The sequence below is a fragment of the Mus caroli genome, unplaced genomic scaffold (genome assembly GCF_978045245.1).
Source record: "Mus caroli unplaced genomic scaffold, Mus_caroli_1 scaffold_11, whole genome shotgun sequence".
Classification (NCBI taxonomy): domain Eukaryota; kingdom Metazoa; phylum Chordata; class Mammalia; order Rodentia; family Muridae; genus Mus; species Mus caroli.
In genome coordinates this window covers 50,058,237-50,079,277 of record NW_028227266.1, presented here as the reverse complement: position 1 = coordinate 50,079,277, position 21,041 = coordinate 50,058,237, and the positions used below count along the sequence as shown (strand labels likewise).

The following is a 21,041-nucleotide window of genomic DNA, read 5'->3' as shown; positions in this document are numbered from 1 at the left end:
AACACATTCCTAAGGTGACAGTTTGCAATGTGACTCAGCTACCTGAACAGCCACCCTAATGTCAGACTGCTGAGTCACATTGCAGACTGTCACCCAATGCTTCAGTCCTCGTACATTCAAACCTCCCTCAGCCAGGCCGGGTGCCACTGCATGAATTACTAATGCCGCCTCACATCCCAGCTCTGCCCTGAACCCTCCTCACCCTTCTCCAAACCCTGACCTGCGTCTTAATAACACTTAGTGCAATTGGAGAAGGCAAGAAACTGAGACGAAGCAGGGAGGTCCTAGTGGTCGAGAGGACCTGTTAGCGAGTGTTATAGCCACTGCCTGCCACGAGGTGCAGAGAGAACTGCAAACCCAGGCTCCAGATGACATTAGAATATATTTATTGCTATATGTATATACAATTATACAAACAGCCCAGAGGGGAGCCGTATGTCACATCGATTTCTGCAGATTCCACAGGAATACACATGGAAGGGGGTTCACGCCACCAAGTTTGTTCTCTAAGTCACATACATTTTTTTTTTTAAAAAGTTGTAAAGTCTTGAAAATTCTCCCCATATAGTCCATCTTATGAGCTAATTAATCATGCAGAAAAAAGGTGTTGAGGGGAGGGGCAGCCTGGGGGATTTCCAGAGGCTTACGCCTGCCAGCATGTTTGAGAAAGTGGTATCTCAAAGCCAAACTTAGCAGATGTTGACTCAGGACTACAGGGCTGCAGACATCCCAAGTCCCGGTCCATCTTCTGAGGTCTGACTTTAGGAAAGGCAGTGAAGAAGTACAGGAAGACAGGAACAGGAAGAGCAAAACCCATAGCAAACAGGCGAGGGGAGGAGCATCAGCAAGCGCCCTGGTCGATGAAGATACCAGAGTGTGGGAGTGTGTGTGTGTGTTCAAGACTCAGGGCTGTCTCAGTACATCCTTAGTCTAAAGCCACTGTGGGTCAGCCACCTGGGACCTGTACAGAAAGAGGACAGGAGAGTCAGGGAGAAAGAAGAAACTTCAACTTAAATAGTACCAGGACGGGTTGCCAAGGGCATGGCCTTGAGAGTTCTTGTTTAGCACTCTGGGAATGTTCAGGGGCTGTGCAGGGGGTGGAACGCTGCTGAGAAGAGGCCAGGGGGCACAGGCTGCTCTCTGACTCAGCTGGGCTTCAGCTGGGCTGGAACTGTTCAGGGCCTCAAAAGAAATCAACCACAGATTTGGGAACATTCTGACCCCAGAATCACGTGATGGAAGCGAAGTCACAGTCACAGGCATTTCTGCTATGAAGGAGAGGGTAGGGAGGAGAACCCGAGGAGTGGGCACATCTGCTGACACTAGCTCTGTGTCACACACCTCAGGTCACTTCCTACTTCAAGGACCCCACCCAGAGAGACCTTGTGCAGAGAACCTAAGGCCTGAATGTTGAGAACGAGAAGCTGTGATCCACACAGACACACTGAGCCAGCAGCCCCATCAGTCACTTGGCTATAATCTGGTCCTGAGACTGTAGGGGGCTCCACCACTCAGCAAAGCAGCCAGCTAGTTTCTGTTTTGTGGCTATGGATGGTGAATTCTTGCCAACAGAATCCCACAGGCAGGCTGGATGACAGTTTTGGAGGGAAGCCCTAAAGATGGAAGAGCCGAGGCTAAAGGGACAACTGAGTCCTGTTCCACTAACAACAGACTGCGGAGGCCGCAGCCCTTCCAAGGCTGACAACTATATGACATTTCAGCCTGAAAGGCAGCAATTGCCAGCTCCCTCGGTCCCTTCATGAATTCATCTCTGGATAATTCAAAACCTGTCACTTGAGCCTGGTGGCTCTGGTGAGTCACACAGGCACCTTTTCTCTTCTTTTGACAACAATAGCTTGGTGACAGCCTCCCTCAAAGGCATCACCTTGAAGGGCACATTCTCAGCAGGTGAAAGTCACTGAGACAGTAGCAGGGCAGCCAGCCTATTCTAATCTGGGGTTTTTACCAATCAAACATAATAGGGTAAATGAATTTCTGTACTGGAAAAAAAGTTGCAGAGAATGGTGTCTGTAGCAATCCGTAAATGTTAAGGATGTGTTTCCAGCAGAGATTTTTGTTCAAATAGCAGGAATAAGAACAGCCGAATTCTATGAAGGGTCACACCCATTTCTGAATGAGTGAAAGCAGAGGCAGATGGGGGTCCTGCAGCCTTCAAGTTAACTTTCCAACTATGACAGTTTCGGTGGCGTCAAGAAGTGTCTGGGATGGCCATCACAGGGAAGAGAGGCCCCTTGGTATTGCAAACTTTATATGCCCCAGTACAGGGGAATGCCAGGGCCAAGAAGCAGGAGTGGGTGGGTAGGGGAGCAGGGCGGAGGGAGGGTATAGGGAACTTTTGGGATAGCATTTGAAATGTATATAAAGAAAATATCTAATAAAAAATAAATTAATTAATTAAAAAAAAGGAAGTGTCTGGGAGTCTAGTGTGACTTGCACCTCACTTCATAGAATCTAAAACTCGAGGCTAAAGAAGTCATTTATAAACTCCCCCCCCCCCTCGTAAGTGCAGGTAATACCTGTTCCTTCGCATGAAAGGACTGTAAAGGACATGCTGCCATGACGGAGCCTACGCCACATCTTCAAGCATCACTGCACATATGTCCATGTATAACCAGGTGGGGAAATGTTTGGAAAACTCTCCCAGAACATTTGGGAGACCTCAACCCACACCCTTCACAGTCTCTAAGAGGAACTGAAGTGCTGCGGTTTCATTTAGAACTAAGGAATTTTCTAACCATCTGTCATCATGGTGAGCACGTTAAAATGGTTTTTAAATACAGCCAGACTGAGGGAGGCACACAATAACTTTATTAATAAAGCTCATGAACCAGTTCTTTGACCTTCTCACTCAGCACGCATGTACAACAAGGCTGGATGACTTTCTTTTTTTTTTTTTTTTTTTTTTTTTTTTTTTTTTATTTTATATTTTTATTACATATTTTCCTCAATTACATTACCAATACTATCCCAAAAGTCCCCCATAGCGCCCCCCACTTCCCTACCCACCCATTCCCATTCTTTTGGCCCTGGCATTCCCCTATATTGGGGCATATAAAGTTTGCAAGTCCAATGGGCCTCTCTTTCCATTGATGGCCGACTAGGCCATCTTTCGATACATATGCAGCTAGAGACAAGAGCTCCAGGGTTCTGGTTAGTACATCATGTTGTTCCAACAATAGGGTTGCAGATCCCTTTAGCTCCTTAGGTACTTTCTCTAGCTTGTCCATTGGGAGCCCTGTGATACATCCAATAGCTGACTGTGAACATCCACTCCTGTGTTTGCTAGGCCCCGGCATCTTCTCACAAGAGACAGCTATATTTGGGTCCTTTCAGCAGAATCTTGCTAGTGTATGCAATGGTGTCAGCGTTTAGAAGCTGATTATGGGATGGATCCCTGGATACAGCAGTCTCTAAATGGTCCATCCTTTCATCCCAGCTACAAACTTTGTCTCTGTAACTCCTTCCCTGGGTGTTTTGTTCCCAATTCTAAGAAGGTGCACAGTGTCCACACTTTGGTCTTCATTCTTCTTGAGTTTCATGCGTTTATCAAATTGTATCTTATATCTTGGGTATCCTAAGTTTTGGGCTAATATCCACTTATCAATGAATACATATTGTGTGAGTTCTTTTGTGATTGTGTTACTTCACTCAAGATGATGCCCTCCAGGTCCATCCATTTGGCTAGGAATTTCATAAATTCATTCTTTTTAATAGCTGAGTAGTACTCCATTGTGTAAATGTACCATAATTTCTGTATCCATTCCTCTGTTGAGGGACATCTGGGTTCTTTCCAGCTTCTGGCTATTATAAATAGGGCTGCTATGAACATAGTGGAGCATGTGTCCTTTTTACCGGTTGGGACATCTTCTGGATATATGCCCAGGAGAGGTATTGCTGGATCCTCCGGTAGTACTATGTCCAGTTTTCTGAGGAACCGCCAAACTGATTTCCAGAGTGGTTGTACAAGCTTGCAATCCCACCAACAATGGAGGAGTGTTCCTCTTTCTCCACATCCTCGCCAGCATCTGCTGTCACCTGAATTTTTGATCTTAGCCATTCTGACTGGTGTGAGGTGGAATCTCAGGGTTGTTTTGATTTGCATTTCCCTGACGATTAAGGATGTTGAACATTTTTTCAGGTGCTTCTCTGCCATTCGGTATTCCTCAGGTGAGAATTCTTTGTTCAGTTCTGAGCCCCATTTTTTAATGGGGTTATTTGACTTTCTGGAGTCCACCTTCTTGAGTTCTTTATATATATTGGATATTAGTCCCTTATCTGATTTAGGATAGGTGAAGATCCTTTCCCAATCTGTTGGTGGTTTTTTTGTCTTATTGATGGTGTCTTTAGCCTTGCAGAAGCTTTGTAGTTTCATGAGGTCCCACTTGTCAATTCTCGATCTTACAGCACAAGCCATTACTGTTCTATTCAGGAATTTTTCCCCTGTGCCCATATCTTCAAGGCTTTTCCCCACTTTCTCCTCTATAAGTTTCAGTGTCTCTGGTTTTATGTGAAGTTCCTTGATCCACTTAGACTTGACCTTAGTACAAGGAGATAGGAATGGATCGATTCGCATTCTTCTACATGTTAACAACCAGTTGTGCCAGCACCATTTGTTGAAAATGCTGTCTTTCTTCCACTGGATGTTTTTAGCTCCCTTGTCGAAGATCAAGTGACCAAAGGTGTGTGGGTTCATTTCTGGGTCTTCAATTCTATTCCATTGGTCTATTTGTCTGTCACTATACCAGTACCATGCAGTTTTTATCACAATTGCTCTGTAATAGAGCTTTAGGTCCGGCATGGTGATTCCACCAGAGGTTCTTTTATCCTTGAGAAGAGTTTTTGCTATCCTAGGTTTTTTGTTATTCCAGATGAATTTGCAGATTGCACTTTCTAATTCGTTGAAGAATTGATTTGGAATTTTGATGGGGATTGCATTGAATCTGTAGATTGCTTTTGGCAAGATAGCCATTTTTACAATGTTGATCCTGCCAATCCATGAGCATGGGAGATCTTTCCATCTTCTGAGATCTTCTATAATTTCTTTCTTCAGAGACTTGAAGTTTTTATTATACAGATCTTTCACTTCCTTAGTTAGAGTCACGCCAAGATATTTTATATTATTTGTGACTATTGAGAAGGGTGTTGTTTCCCTAATTTCTTTCTCAGCCTGTTTATTCTTTGTGTAGAGAAAGGCCATTGATTTGTTTGAGTTAATTTTATATCCAGCTACTTCACCGAAGCTGTTTATCAGGCTTAGGAGTTCTCTGGTGGAATTTTTAGGGTCACTTATATATACTATCATATCATCTGCAAAAAGTGATATTTTGACTTCATCTTTTCCAATTTGTATCCCTTTGATCTCCTTTTGTTGTCGAATTGCTCTGGCTAGGACTTCAAGTACAATGTTGAATAGGTATGGAGAAAGTGGACAGCCTTGTCTAGTCCCTGATTTTAGAGGGATTGCTTCAAGCTTCTCACCATTTACTTTGATGTTGGCTACTGGTTTGCTGTAGATTGCTTTTATCATGTTTAGGTATGGGCCTTGAATTCCTGATCTTTCCAAGACTTTTATCATGAATGGGTGTTGGATCTTGTCAAATGCTTTTTCCGCATCTAAGGAGATGACCATGTGGTTTTTGTCTTTGAGTTTGTTTATATACTGGATTACGTTGATGGATTTCCGTATATTGAACCATCCCTGCATCCCTGGGATGAAACCTACTTGGTCAGGATGGATGATTGTTTTGATGTGTTCTTGGATTCGGTTAGCAAGAACTTTATTGAGGATTTTTGCATCAATATTCATAAGGGATATTGGTCTGAAGTTTTCTATCTTTGTTGGGTCTTTTTGTGGTTTAGGTATCAGAGTAATTGTGGCTTCGTAGAATGAGTTGGGTAGAGTACCTTCTGTTTCTATTTTGTGGAATAGTTTGTGAAGAACTGGGATTAGATCTTCTTTGAAGGTCTGATAGAACTCTGCACTAAACCCATCTGGTCCTGGGCTTTTTTTAGTTGGGAGACTATTAATGACTACTTCTATTTCTTTGGGGGATATAGGGCTGTTTAGATCATTAACCTGATCTTGATTCAACTTTGGTACCTGGTATCTGTCTAGGAACTTCTCCATTTCATCCAGGTTCTCCAGTTTTGTTGAATATAGCCTTTGGTAGAAGGATCTGATGGTGTTTTGGATGTCTTCAGGATCTGTTGTTATGTCTCCTTTTTCATTTCTGATTTTGTTAATTAGGATGCTTTCCCTGTGCCCTCTAGTGAGTCTGGCTAAGGGTTTATCTATCTTGTTGATTTTCTCAAAGAACCAGCTCCTTGATTGGTTGATTCTTTGAATAGTTTTTCTTGTTTCCACTTGGTTGATTTCACCCCTGAGTTTGATTATTTCCTGCCGTCTACTCCTCTTGGGTGAATTTGCTTCCTTTTGTTCTAGTGCTTTTAGGTGTGTTGTCAAGCTGCTAATGTGTGCTCTCTCTAGTTTCCTTTTGGAGGCACTCATAGCTATGAGTTTTCCTCTTAGAAATGCTTTCATTGCGTCCCATAAGTTTGGGTATGTTGTGGCTTCATTTTCATTGAACTCTAAAAAGTCCTTAATTTCTTTCTTTATTCCTTCCTTGACCAAGGTATCATTGAGAAGAGTGTTGTTCAGTTTCCACGTGAAGGTTGGCTTTCTATTATTTATTTTGTTATTGAAGATCAGCCTTAGTCCATGGTGATCTGATAGGATGCATGGGACAATTTCAATATTTTTATATCTGTTGAGGCCTGCTTTGTGACCAATTATGTGGTCAATTTTGGAGAAGGTACCATGAGGTGCTGAGAAAAAGGTATATCCTTTTGTTTTAGGATAGAATGTTCTGTAGATATCTGCCAGATCCATTTGATTCATAATTTCTGTTAGTTTCACTGTGTCCCTGTTTAGTTTCTGTTTCCATGATCTGTCCATTGGTGAAAGTGGTGTGTTGAAGTCTCCCACTATTATTGTATGAGGTGCAATGTGTGCTTTGAGCTTTACTAAAGTTTCTTTAATGAATGTGGCTGCCTTTGTATTTGGAGCATAGATATTCAGGATTGATAGTTCCTCTTGGAGGATTTTACCTTTGATGAGTATGAAGTGTCCCTCCCTGTCTTTTTTGATGACTTTGGGTTGGAAGTCAATCTTATCAGATATTAGAATGGCTACTCCAGCTTGTTTCTTCATGCCATTTGCTTGGAAAATTGTTTTCCAGCCTTTCATTCTGAGGTAGTGTCTATCCTTTTCTCTGAGATGAGTTTCCTGTAAGCAGCAAAATGTTGGGTCTTGTTTGTGTAGCCAGTTTGTTAGTCTATGTCTTTTTATCGGGGAGTTGAGTCCATTGATATTAAGAGATATTAAGGAAAAGTAATTGTTGTTTCCTGTTATTTTTGTTGTTAAAGTTGGCATTTTGTTCTTGTGGCTGTCTTCATTTAGGTTTGTTGAGGGATTACCTTCTTGTTGTTTCTAGGGCGTGGTTCCTGTCCTTGTATTGGTTTTTTTCTGTTATTATCCTTTGAAGGGCTGGATTCATGGAGAGATAATGTGTGAATTTGGTTTTGTCGTGGAATACTTTGGTTTCTCCATCTATGTTAATTGAGAGTTTGGCTGGGTATAGTAGCCTGGGCTGGAATTTGTGTTCTTTTAGTGTCTGTATAACATCCGTCCAGGATCTTCTGGCTTTCATAGTCTCTGGTGAAAAATCTGGTGTAATTCTGATAGGCTTGCCTTTATATGTTACTTGGCCTTTTTCTCTTACTGCTTTTAGTATTCTATCTTTATTTAGAGCATTTGTTGCTCTGATTATTATGTGTCGGGAGGTGTTTCTTTTCTGGTCCAGTCTATTTGGAGTTCTGTAGGCTTCTTGTATGTTCATGGGCATCTCTTTCTTTAGATTTGGGAAGTTTTCTTCTATAATTTTGTTGAAGATGTTTGCTGGTCCTTTGAGTTGAAAATCTTCATTCTCATCCACTCCTATTATCCGTAGGTTTGGTCTTCTCATTGCGTCCTGTATTTCTTGGATGTTTTGAGTTAGGATCTTTTTGCATTTTACATTTTCCTTGATTGTTGTGCCGATGTTCTCTATGGAATCTTCTGCACCTGAGATTCTCTCTTCCATCTCTTGTATTCTGTTGCTGATGCTCGTATCTATGGTTCCAGATTTCTTTCCTAGGGTTTCTATCTCCAGTGTTGCCTCATTTTGGGTTTTCTTTATTGTGTCTACTTCCCTTTTTAGGTCTAGTATGGTTTTGTTCATTTCCATCATCTGTTTGGATGTGTTTTCCTGTTTTTCTGTAAGGACTTCTACCTGTTTGATTATGTTATCGTGTTTTTCTTTAAGGATTTGTAACTCTTTAGCAGTGTTCTCCTGCAATTCTTTAAGGGATTTTTGTGCTTTCTCTTCATTGTCTTCTGCCTGTTTAGCAGTGTTCTCCTGCATTTCCTTAAGTGTGTTATTAAAGTCCTTCTTGAAGTTCTCTATCATCATCAGGAGATATGCTTTTAAATCCGTGTCTAGCTTTTCCGGTGTGTTGGGTTGCCCTGGACTGGGCGAAGTGGGGGTGCTGGGTTCTGATGATGGTGAGTGGTCTTGTTTTCTGTTAGTAAGATTATTACGTTTACCTTTCGCCATCTGGTAATCTCTGGGGTTAGTTGTTATCGTTGTCACTGTTTAAAGATTGGAGCAGAAGCTGTGTTCCACTCACCAGCAGTCTCTAAATCCTGCGGCGGGGGTCGTGGGTAGCTGACGTTACCCTGGTGCTGGTCCAGCCGGAAGAGGCCTGTGGTTGTACACAGGCCGTTTTTCTGCTTCCCTAACTAATGCAGTCTCTGGTCCCGCGTGCAATTGGATTGGAGCAGAAGCTGTGTTCCACTCTCCAGAAGTCTTAAGATCCTGTGGTGGGTGTTGTGGGTAGCTGGTGAGTGTCAGCCGACCCTGCGCCCCAGCTGCCCCGGTTCTTTTCTGACCGGAAGAGGGTTGTGGCCCTATGTAGGCCGGATTTCTCTCTCCCCAACCAGAACAGTCTCAGGTCCCACGTGATTGGACTGGAACAGAAGCTGTGTTCCACTCACCAAAAGTCCCAAAATCCTGCGGCGGGGGTCGTGGGTAGCTGGCGGGTGTCAGGCAACCCTGTGCTCCCGCTACCCCGGCACTGATCCGGCCGGATGAGGCCTGTGGCCCTACTCAGGCCGGTTTCTGCTTCCCTAACTAATGCAGTCTCAGGTCCTGCGCAATTGGATTGGAGCAGAAGCTGTGTTCCACTCACCAGCAGTCCCAAAATCCTGCGGCGGGGGTCGTGGGTAGCTGGCGGGTGTCAGGCAACCCTGCGCTCCCGCTACCCTGGAGCTGATCTGGCCGGATGAGGCCTGTGGCCCTACTCAGGCCGGTTTCTGCTTCCCTAACTAATGCAGTCTCAGGTCCCGCGCAATTGGATTGGAGCAGAAGCTGTGTTCCACTCACCAGCAGTCCCGAAATCCTGCGGCGGGGGTTGTGGGTAGCTGGCGGGTGTCAGGCAACCCTGCGCTTCCGCTACCCCGGCGCTGATCCGGCCGGATGAGGCCTGTGGCCCTACTCAGGCCGGTTTCTGCTTCCCTAACTAATGCAGTCTCAGGTCCCGCGCAATTGGATTGGAGCAGAAGCTGTGTTCCACTCACCAGCAGTCCCAAAATCCTGCGGCGGGGGTCGTGGGTAGCTGGCGGGTGTCAGGCAACCCTGTGCTCCCGCTACCCTGGAGCTGATCCGGCCGGATCCTGGATGACTTTCATACCCCGGGAAATTGGAAGTGTCATGTGTGAGGGAGCCCTCTTAATACCCCTTTCTCACGAATCCAGAGTCTTCCAAAATACAAGAGACCGTCCTAGCTAAAATAGCATTTACAATAATCACTTGACCATAGTCACGGATAAAAATCTCACTTTCATAAACTCGAGCTGACAGCGGAGTGATTTATCGGAGGATGGTGTCCTTGACTGGTGAAGAGCCTGGCGGATGGGGACTATCAAGAAGGTCAAGATGGCCGGGGGTGGTGGCGCACGCCTTTAATCCCAGCACTCGGGAGGCAGAGGCAGGCGGATTTCTGAGTTCGAGGCCAGCCTGGTCTACAAAGTGAGTGCCAGGACAGCCAGGGCTACACAGAAAAACCCTGTCTCGAAAAAACCAAAAAAAAAAACAAAACAAGAAGGTCAAGATGACGCAGGATGGGACGCTATAGCATGGGCTGGCTCAGCTCCTTCAGCTTGACAGCAACTAAAGGCTCTGGTCAGCAGGTGAGCAGACATCGGTTCTAGGGCTCCCCCACCCCACCCCCAGGATCTGTGCATGTCTCCTGGGAGCATGCGATCACGCCAGCAGCAGCTGCCAACTATACTTACCTCATGAGGAGGGAGGTGCCATCCCGTTACATCTGCTTTATGCTGCTTTGGCAAGAACGCATCTGGAACAGTGCATACAGTTTGGGTCCCCACCTTTTGAAAGAGACATCAAGAGGTTAGGAAATTGGAGTGCAGAGGGGCACATGGGGTAAGTGAGGTGGGGCGGGGGCAGCATGCTCAGCGGTTTCAAAGCTAGGGGATTTGGGGGTGGGGCTTGGCGGGACTCAGCTGCTAACCTGATATCCTTTCTATCTCTTCTTAAAGTTCACCTTTGAAACTCTCCTAGTCGAATGTGGAAGTAAGAACAGCTGAGGCAGGTGCTAGAGGGTTCTCTAAGAACCGCAGCAACTATGCACAGGCTGATTGGCTTTACAACCATCACGGCTCTAAAGCCATACACATCAGAACTTTCAACAGGGTCATCCTTGCCTTACTGTGTAGCTAAGGGTCACCTTGAACTTCTGTTCTTCAAGATCCACCTCATAGGTGCTAGATCTATGGATGTGTGCCACCATCTGGTTCCACATGATGCTGGCGATGGAACCCAGGACTTCCTGCAAGCTAGCCAAACACTCTTAACAAGTGAGCTACATCCCCAGCCCAGATTTTCTATATTATTTTACAATATGTCCCATGATCTAGGAACTGTTCATGGCCTTGAGGGAACATCCAAGTCTAACGGACCTAAAAGATTTTTGTGGTGCCTACTTAGAAACACGAGTTGGCTGTCTCTGAATGAGCAAGACTTCTCAGTGTACTATCACTGTTTCATAGTAGGCTGGCGTGTGAAGAGAAGCAACAAGATGTCCTCACAGCTGCACTGGCACTGGCAACGGAGTCCAGTGCTGGCTGAAGCGAATTCCTTATTCTCAGATACAGACCAAAAACAAGGCGAGGGATAACCCAACCAAGAAACTACTGCGCTGGCTACGCCTACTCCCCAGCCAGCTCCCCAGCTAGTGCTCTGTGGCATTTTCTGCACTGATGAGCTAAGCAATTAGAAAGAGAAGTCTCTGTCTCCTAAGTGGGTTGTGTACAAAAAGGCACCTGTGGGGGCTATCGCGCTATAAACTACAGTGGATGGAAGTTCTGCAGCCAAGTCATCGAACCCATAATGAAAACGGAGCCCTTACAGTAAAATATAGAAGAAACTCCAAATTTGTCAAATCTGGTAATAAAAGGATAGAGATAATGAGAGTTACTAACAGCTTAATAATTTTCTTTAGTACTTGAGCTTGTTAAACTGAGCAGAATTAATTAGAAAATGATTAGCAATAGAAACGTGAGGACATCTTAAAGGGATTTCAAGCACTTGGAAGATGTCAGCTGTTAGCTGAGCAGAGCTGGCACTCTCTGTGGTACCGAATGCCCCTTCAAATATGTGGTTCGTTGTACTTTTTCCTTTGGTTGGCAGTCCTACGGTCTCCATCATTAACCAGTGTTGAAGGAGGCTTAGATAGGTGAAGGAGCAAAAGGAGAAGGAAAGCAAAGGAATTAAGGAATGATTTAATGCGCATGTTAACGTTTAGACAAAGGAGGGAGGGGAGAGAAGAGAAAGGGGGGGTGAGACTTGGAGAAGACAGAGCTAACAAAGGAAGCCCGGAGCAAGAAGGCAGAAATTCCCAAGCTGACCAGCAGGTGGCGCTATTATATCGCACTCCATTGAAGACCCGCTCCTCTGAGGGGGAGAAGAGGGAGGGACATACTGACCAGACTGGCAGGAGAGTCACAGTGCAGGTGGCTCGGGACTTGTGGAGCACTGGCCAGAGCTAGGACATATGTTATAGTGAGTTATTTCAAACACATAAATTTGCATTCACATTGGATATATGTTCATCTAGTTTAGATTAACCAAAAATTCTTGGGACAATGATCTCAATAGACACACGAATTACAATGAGATGGGTTTGAAATCCTCTTTTGTAGACAAACCTCTTAGCAAAAACATGAATAAGCCTATAAAAGGAATTTTCATTAATCTGGTAAAGATCATGTCCCCAACCCTGGAACACAGCGTGTTATAATGTTAGAAACCTTGATCTCAAGGGAAATAGAAACCGACAGCAGTCAGCACTGAATTGGAAAACCCATCCAATCAGCCATAGAATGGAAATGATGAGTGTTGGGAAGAAAGACTGAAAACTGTCATTATTGCAGAAAATTTAGGATGCCCCAAAGAATTTGCAAATTATTTTTTAAAACAACAGGAATGCAGGGACTGCTCTCAAGGCCAGCGGACACAAACTGGTTTCATTCCTCCCCCTATAGCCACAATACTATCAGTCACAGCCTTGAACAGACTGTGAGATAAGACAATAGTAAACCTAACAACAAAGACATATGTCATTGTAACAACTTAAGCAACTTTACCTAACCACATGAGGAGAGACGCCAATACGTTGAGATGATGTCATTGTTTCTAGGAGTCTTTAAAACTGGACTGATCCAATTTCTTCCCAGACTAATCTATTCAAACATTTCCCCTCAAAACCTTTTTAACCATTCAAACAACAACAACAAAAATAATTCCAAGATCTACACAAGGAGCTGGATCCACCGGGGATTTCTCATCCGAATGAAGAGAAGAAACTTGAGAAGTCAGGGATGCAGACCTGTTAAAGCAGGATGGTACTGACCAATGACGCCATATTGATTACTAGAGCATCATAGTGAGATCTGAAGAGGAAACAGCAATGGCAACCACGAGCCTCCTGTGGCAAGCAAGGGACCTGGCACCCCTGCCTGGGTCCATCCACACTGCCAGCCATGGCCTCCTCCCCCAAGCCCACCTGCAGCTCCCAGGGATTTTGCTCCTGGAGCCCAGCATGCAGGGCTCCTGCATAAGAAGAGGCCCCTCCCTCCCTCCTTAGAGGCTGCCCAGGTCACTCCAGGACACCCTGCACTAGCCACAGAGGGGAGGGGAGCTTTCAACCCTACTCTGACTTAGTCCTCTCCAGGACATTGAAAATCACCTCCCCTGAAAGAAACAGCGGAGGAAAACAGGCGGCAGACTGGCCCAGGTGTGCAGTGTAGAAGCAAAGATAAGAAAATACAAGATGCTGTGCCTCCCAACCAAGTCTCTGGTCCCATAATAATGACACCTAACAAAAATGACCCAGAAGAACTACCATACAAAGAATTCAAAAGAATGACTATTGCTGTCTTCAAGTTACTCAAGACATGAACATACGTCAAGAGGGAAGGAGGGAGGAAGGAAGGGGGAGGTGGGGAGGGAGGGAGGAAGAGGGGAGGGGACCCGGAAGTTAATCCAGGATATGAAAATAGGAAACAAGAAGAGAATTACTGAAGAGAGACCAACTTAAATGGTGCTGGAAATAAAAACTTTAATAAGCCAAACAGAAAGCTCAGGGGTAAGTCTCACCAGTGGAGAGTCTGCTACAATCAGATCAGGGCGGGGAGATTCGGGAGAGGAATAGGATTACTCAGTAAAGGCCGATGTCTGGCAGGTGACTGACCCTCAGAAGGCAGGTTGGTTTAAGTCGATGCCAAAAGGTCTTCAAAGGGCAGGGCGTGCTCTTTATTACAACCAAGTAAACCTCCACCAAGACCCTAGCAACAGTCCTGACAGCTGAGAAATCCACACCACACACCACCACCTGTGGTCTCATTGCCTTTAAGTGCAGGGTCTCCGGTAGCCTAGGCTAGCCAAGAATGTATTATGTAAATTTGTTTTATGCAAAATTAGCCTCAAAATTAAGGAGCTCTTCCAACCTCCAATTCTCAAGAGTGGGTTAAGAGGTGGGAGGCGTCTTTGTAGCTATGGATTCTAGCGAACCAGCCTGTGGAGAGAGTGACTCTGTCTAATCTACCTTCCCACCAGTTTGGGTTCTCACAGTGATCTAAGCTTTCCCCCCTGTTGCTTGCAAATCTAAAGCCTCCCTAACAATGAAAAAATACATGAAATGTAAATATAAATGAAGCCAGGCTAAAACCCAGGCTTGCTACTGGCCACACACGTGACAGTAATTAACTAGCTCCTGAAGGCAAGAGTGGAGTTTCCGGCCTTTACGTAAATCATTTGCCAGGCCAGGTGTGGTAGCTCACGTCTGCGATCCCAGCAAGGCAGAGTGCTCGGAGTTCAAGACCAGCCTAGGCTACACAGTGAGCCCTTGTCTCGAACAAAAGGTCGTTTGTCAATCCTTGCTCTGATTTGATAACCACTCCTACAAATCTAAATGGCATCTCTAGTGATTCCCTCTTAATAGTGGAGTTTTTCATTCCAATCCCAAGTAAAAATGCTATAGTTTAACAGAAACATAAAGGTAAATTAGATCTATGTTTACTTGGAGACACAAAACATCTGTAAAATGGGTTTATTTTTTCCTTTTCAAATATCCAAATAAGGCACAGAGAACTGACCTTTCATAATCACACTCAGTTCTGAGAGTTAATTTAATATTCCTGTTACACACAGCTCCACTGCACAGCTCCAGGGAACTACGGTCCTGCTCAAGCCACTGCTGACCTCAGTCCTCAGGCTGTGCCTCACCCCGACCCCAGGCTTCCTTCCTCCATCCTGACTTCACTCCTCTGGCTTCCTTCCTCCCTGGTCTGTTCCCTCCAATCTCAACCTCAATCTCAGCCTCTTGCATTTTCTCCAGCCTGAATGTAGTCCCCATGCCCCACTTCCTGCTGAACCCTGAGACATTTTACTCAACAGCTAGTAGGAATCTGCACGAGCCTGTTTTTAATCTTCCTCTTCGTTCCCCAATTCTCTAGACTTAACTTTAAAAAGAATTTCAAAGAGAAGGACTGTATTTACATCATTCTCATCCCTCTCCTGTGTCCTGCCCACTCTCTCAAATCCATGACCTCTTCTTTAATTATTGCTACACATGTACATATTTATGTACATACACACAATTTGCTGAGTACATTTAGTGTGGCTTCTATGTGTGTGTCTAGGCCAACCATTTGGCAGAATAACCTATCAGAGGGCTTGTCCTTGGGAGAGAATGATTCTCCTGCTCCCAACAGCCATTCGTTGCCAATAGCTCTTCACCTAAATTAAGGCGACCCTCTTGGGTGAATATGTTTCTTTTTGAGTTGGGGCGCTTTAACAGGCAATGAAATGATGCACTGTCTCCCCGTGCAAGGGCCAATCACCTATCTCAGTTTGAACTGAAGCCATATTCACCTCATCTTGAGGCAGCAGCAGCAGGAGCCTAGTCACCCATTGATGGTGTTAATTTTCAGTTCATCGCCACTGTTACATTTGAACTGAGGGTTCAATATTCAGCCTGGCCTCTAGCGGATACTCACTCGGGTATATGCAGACAAGATAAGGCCTCCAGGAGCATTCAAGCATATCCTGTCACTTTAATATAGAGCAGCATGACATATACAGAAGATACACTGATCTGGACAAATACAGTTCCCACTTCAGCACAAACAAAAGTTCAAATCCAGACTGCCATGAAGATTGTCTTTGGACAAACTACGCAGTACTGAGTAGATTAACTCACCTACCTTCAAAGCCACCTGGAGCCTTCCTGACACATTTCTGTGGACAAGGCAGAGGTGCCCTTCCTCCAGGCAGGCACATCTCTGTGCCTGACTCATCAATTACTGGACCAACACTCCATGTACCCAGTCAGAACCCAGTGGATCTTCACGGTCTGTCCCTCAAACTTCTACTGAAATGACACGTTGGGCCTAACTCTGGGAATCACGTTGTCTCTGAGGCAAAACTGCTGAGTGGAAATGTGGCCTAAGCAGTGGGAACTAGGAGAGACGTGGTCTGGCCCCTTTCCAACTTATTACATTCACATCTCCTCTGACTCTGTCCAGCCATCGGTCATAACCCTTCCCTTCTTTTCCTGAAGCCAGCCTAGTCCTTTCTTGCCTAAAGGTCTTCCGTGTGCTATTCTCTCTTCCACGAATGCTTATAGCAAAGACTGTGAGCTGCTGTCCAGTGGGCTCTTCAGGTAAGCAGGCATTTTGTGCCCAGCCTGATAAGCTGTTTTAAAAAGTTGTAAAATAAGGGGCAGACTGCACACAAAATTACATTTTATCTCCCCCATCTACTATTTTACTGAAATAATCACCCCCAGTTTGGAGAATCAACATAGCATTCTTCTCCAGACATGCAGTTAGATTACCTGTCTGAAAATGTGTGTGACTTCACTTCCTAAGGCCTCCAACCCTGTCTTCCCTCTGACCCTAGCCGCTGAAGTACTGTTTCTGGCTTATCCTGGAAGATAAGGCAGGACAGGACAGCCTCCGTATGTTAGGGTCCTGTGTCTGAGGAACCATGTGTGTCCCCAGAGACAGCACATGCAATTCCTGGCCTTGAATTCTGGCTAGGCCCAGACTACCTACCATCCTGATTTAAGTGAAGGAGAGGGAAGCAGCTTTCTATTCCTTCAACTGACAACTTCCACACCACCTCTCTTCATGGGGACCGTCCAAGGGATCCTCATGGCCTAAACCCTGACTAGCAGGCCCAACGCTTTTCCTAAGTCAGTCTTACGCTTTCAGAGGTTAAGTGGAAATAAAACAGCTCAAGGATTGTTGAATCCTGGCCATGTCGCACAATTAAACCCAGTGCAGAAATGTGTAGCGCCTGAATTTTGCTTACTGAAGCCCTTTGCTTTTCGTCCAGAAAGTGAGGTCATTTAGGGCAAGGACTTACGTCACGATGTCCTGAATGGCTAGCATACAGTGTCGGAAAGGTTCTAAGCACTAAAATATTTGAATGAATGCGTACAAGTTCTTTCCCCACCAAAGACCTCCGGGAGTTCCACAACAGGTCTGAATCTTCTACCTTGACCAATCAAGGCAGCTGAGCACCACTCAGCACTGCCCTGTACCCAGCCCCAGAGCAGGCTTCTGTCCCCACATTCAATCCCTGCCCACACAGATGGCGGCCTTGGTCCTAGCATGGAGGAGACTCAGAAGTGTCATACTCTGCCGCCTCCGTGCAAACTGCCACGGAGAGCAGCCCTCCATAGCCTCCAGTGAGGCTTTGCCTAAGGGCAGAGCATCAGGGGTGACCACACTGACATCTGGAGTCTAGCTGACAGCAGCAGGAGACTGACTGTATGTGTCTGCTTGCCCCTGCTTGCCTCTTATCGCTGCTCCTCTGCTTCCTCCTCTGACTGCACTCTTAACTCATTTGTGACTCCTCCAGGCCTTGTCATTAGTAAGCATTCCCAACAAGAGTATTTAGTAACAGAGTCATTTAAGTGCCACATGGAGGAGATTTACCCCACAGGGTGAGCACCACTTTACTAGCGGTAGGCCTGTGGATTTGGGCAGGAGAGCCAGGTGGAGTTCTGCTGGAGTGTCAGCTTTAGGCCCTTGGAGATGACCCAGGACTGTTAGAAAGAGCACTCCCCTGCTCTCTGAGACTTAAGGATCACAGAGGTCTGTGAGAAACACCTTCCAGAACACTGTACACTTCAGCTAAATGGTAACTTCAAGTGTCCTTTTACAGCCACCTGTCTCCCATGCCAGTGTGACAACTGATGACAGCACCCATCTTGTGGCCCCAGAGCTTGAGGGGAGTCAATCTTGTGCAGGGTTTGAGCTCTTCCTCTCCATGTTCCTCTGCTTGGCAACTGTGTCGCTGCTCCCCAAGGTTCCGCCGAACCCCACTTTCTAGCATTTCCCCCGGATTCCATCAGCTGCCCAAAGTGCTCATCTAACCTACTTCCCCGCATGACATTCCTGGGTCACACACTGCCTTCTGAACCTCAACGTGGAATACTTTGCTATGAACAGGCGGTGGCAGCCTGTTCTGTCTCCAAGTCTATCTGGGCCTTGACATATCTGCACATATAGTTTGTTCTCTTGGGCTTATGGAAATTTCAAGAATGGATTGCCCAAAGACACTGCAGCCAGTAAATAACCGTAGCTGTGAGATCTGAGATAATCACCACTGGGTCTTGTCTTGATGACAAGGGCCCCTCACAGTGACCTGAAGCTGGCTCTCTAGTCTCCAGAGACTGTTTAATGAACACTTGCCAGTCATGGGATCATTTGGGTCCTCTGGGAGCACAGAATTACTGTAATATGTACCATATTGAGTAACAGCTTTTCAACTACAGGGAAGAATTGAAAAGCACATGGATATTAGCCAAAGTTAGCCAGCAGTTTTTAAAAAAACATATCTGGAGTCAAAGTTATCCATTTCTGATTCTAGGAAAGTGCTCTGACAAAGAGATCTGATTCTGAACGCAGTAGTCAGAATCACGGTACAGCACTGTTAGACTTGGATTAGAACCCAGAATCTTTAACTCTAGCTCACCAGGAATCCTCCCACAAGTCACACAGTCAGAAAAAGGTCCTATGAGTCCCAAAACCGGTCCTTTAGAAAAGAAGCAGAAAGAAAGAGTATTGCTACACCCAGCAAAGGTTCGGACACGTCCCATGTGCTCCCAAGAGGCGACAATCTCTTTCTTGGGGCCACTGCCTTCCTGCAGGCTAACTACTGAATGCAACGCCAGGCTTTCTTCAACCTCTGCACTTTGTAGTAATGTAGCACATTGCAACATTAGTTATCAAAGCCACCGTCCTTGAGTCAAACCAACGTCCCCTGGCATGTTTCCCCACTGCGTGGACACCTGGCAGCAAGCACCCTTCCTGGCTCTGCGGCCTACAGTCAGTGCGTGGCGACTCTCAATTTCCACTCACTTTTCAGGTCTACAGACTGCCTCCCATCTGCTCCTCCTAAGTCAAGCGTAGAGCGGCCTGTAATCCCAGCACTTCGGAGGCGGCTGCAGCAGGAGTCCTGACATGAGTTTAAGGAACTGCGAGCCTGCCTTAATAATCAATTCCAAAACTCTGCTCCTTATGAAAAGATAGTATGAGAGTTTTTCAAAAAACTAATTATAGAATTATCATACGATCTAGCAATTCCATTTAGGGAATATAACATTTTCATAGCAAACTTCACAGCAACATTAGTAAAAATGTGGAAATAATATGGTATAATAAAAAAAAAGTGGAAACAACTCAAATGCCAACTGACCAATAAATGGATAAAATGTGGTATAAACTGTGGGACATTTATTCAACCTCAACAAGAAATAAAACACAGTAAAATATGAATACTGTATTAAGTGAAATACACTAAGTATGCCAGGCACAAATGGACAAATATGTATGGTTTACCTTGATGGGGTGCCTAGAAGCCTCATAATTCAGAGACAGAAAATACCAATAGTAGTTACCAAGGACTAGGAAGAGCTGTATTGAGTGGATACAGCTTCAACACAGATGACGTTCTGCAGACAGATGCCGGTGATGGGTACACATCAATGAGAATCTGGTGCTACCTAACATTGTTCCCTTGAAATGATTCAAACCACACACTTCACCTTACACAAGGTTTAACACGAAACCAGATCATAAATATTCAACCAAAAAGTCCATTAAACTCTCCTGTAATCCACATACTGCTGACTATGCTTTTTGACAGGGTTATCAGCTGGGTTTGAATCTTCTTATAAAGTTACAGACTTAATACCTGGAGCTTCATCTCTTAGGATATCTTTATCAACTGATGTTTAATGCTTGGCCCATGAGATGGACAGGGTAATGCATCAGAGAACAAGCATCCTGGGGACCCACAGCCAACACTCATTGTCTTGGCCACTTATGTCTAGGTCTCATCATCGTACAACTAGCATCTTTTAGTCAATATAGTTAGAACTTAAATGATTATATTAATGGAGCATTAACATAAAAGATTCAAATGCTATATCTAAGTTTCATAGGTTTACAGTATGAATAAAATGAATGAAACTGCCTTAGGAGTCTAAGAAATGCATGTATTTCTCGGTCTAACATAATACACAAATTGAGAAATTGAAAAGAAATTGACGGTGTGAAAAGAACCCACATCTAATGAGGAACATTTCCAAGTCATCTGAGCATCCTCAAATCCTTACAGCATGTTTGCTACTAGGCATTCAGCTGTGAGAGCAAAGGCTAAATAAAGCCAGTACCATAGTTTAGAAAACAAATCTGGTAACATATATATATGTGTGTGTGTGTGTATATATATATATATATATATATACACACACACACACATATATATGTATATATATATATATATACACACACACACACACACATATATATATGTATATGTACACATATACACACACACACATAATTCAAGTTTTAAAGTGATCAAATAAAAATAAGCAATCAAGATAGGGAAATAGAAGATGGGAGTAACCCATTAGCTACAAGCATGGACCGATCTTGGCATGCAAACTAACACAAAACAGCAGCAGGGTACTGACATTTTAAAAGCAAACTGACACTATGACTGAGAAATGCAAATTGATTTAAGACCTAAGATAATACTTGAAGGCCATGGCTGCTCTTATCTTGCTTCAAGTCCTCAAATGCAGCAGGCAATTAATAAAAACACTTTTGATTAAATGAACGTTACTATGTAAGAATGTGGAACGAGGTGTGCCCCGGAGCTCCATAGACAAGACACAAAGGTGACCTAAAAGAGGCTTTCTTAGTTGGGCTATAAAATTCTATCCGAGATAAAGTAAATACTTCAGTGCTTACGGCAGTGCGGAAGCATGAAGGAACAGCTCACCTCTTAAGGCAGTATGAATAAGAAGGCAAATGTCAC

The 21,041-nt window shown here is 44.7% G+C and overlaps 1 protein-coding gene across 1 annotated transcript in view; it reads right to left on the bottom strand.

The window, feature by feature from the left end:
- Positions 1-494: 494 nt before the first annotated feature.
- Positions 495-21,041, bottom strand: part of Rdx (radixin) — a 62,465-nt gene continuing 41,918 nt past the window's right edge. Inside the window, exons 15-16 of the mRNA XM_029481639.2 lie at positions 10,415-10,507; positions 495-961 (exon numbers count right to left, since the gene is read on the bottom strand). Coding sequence (XP_029337499.1) covers positions 10,441-10,507 — 67 coding nt within the window. The 3' untranslated portion in view covers positions 495-961; positions 10,415-10,440. The remainder of the gene's footprint in view (positions 962-10,414; positions 10,508-21,041) is intronic.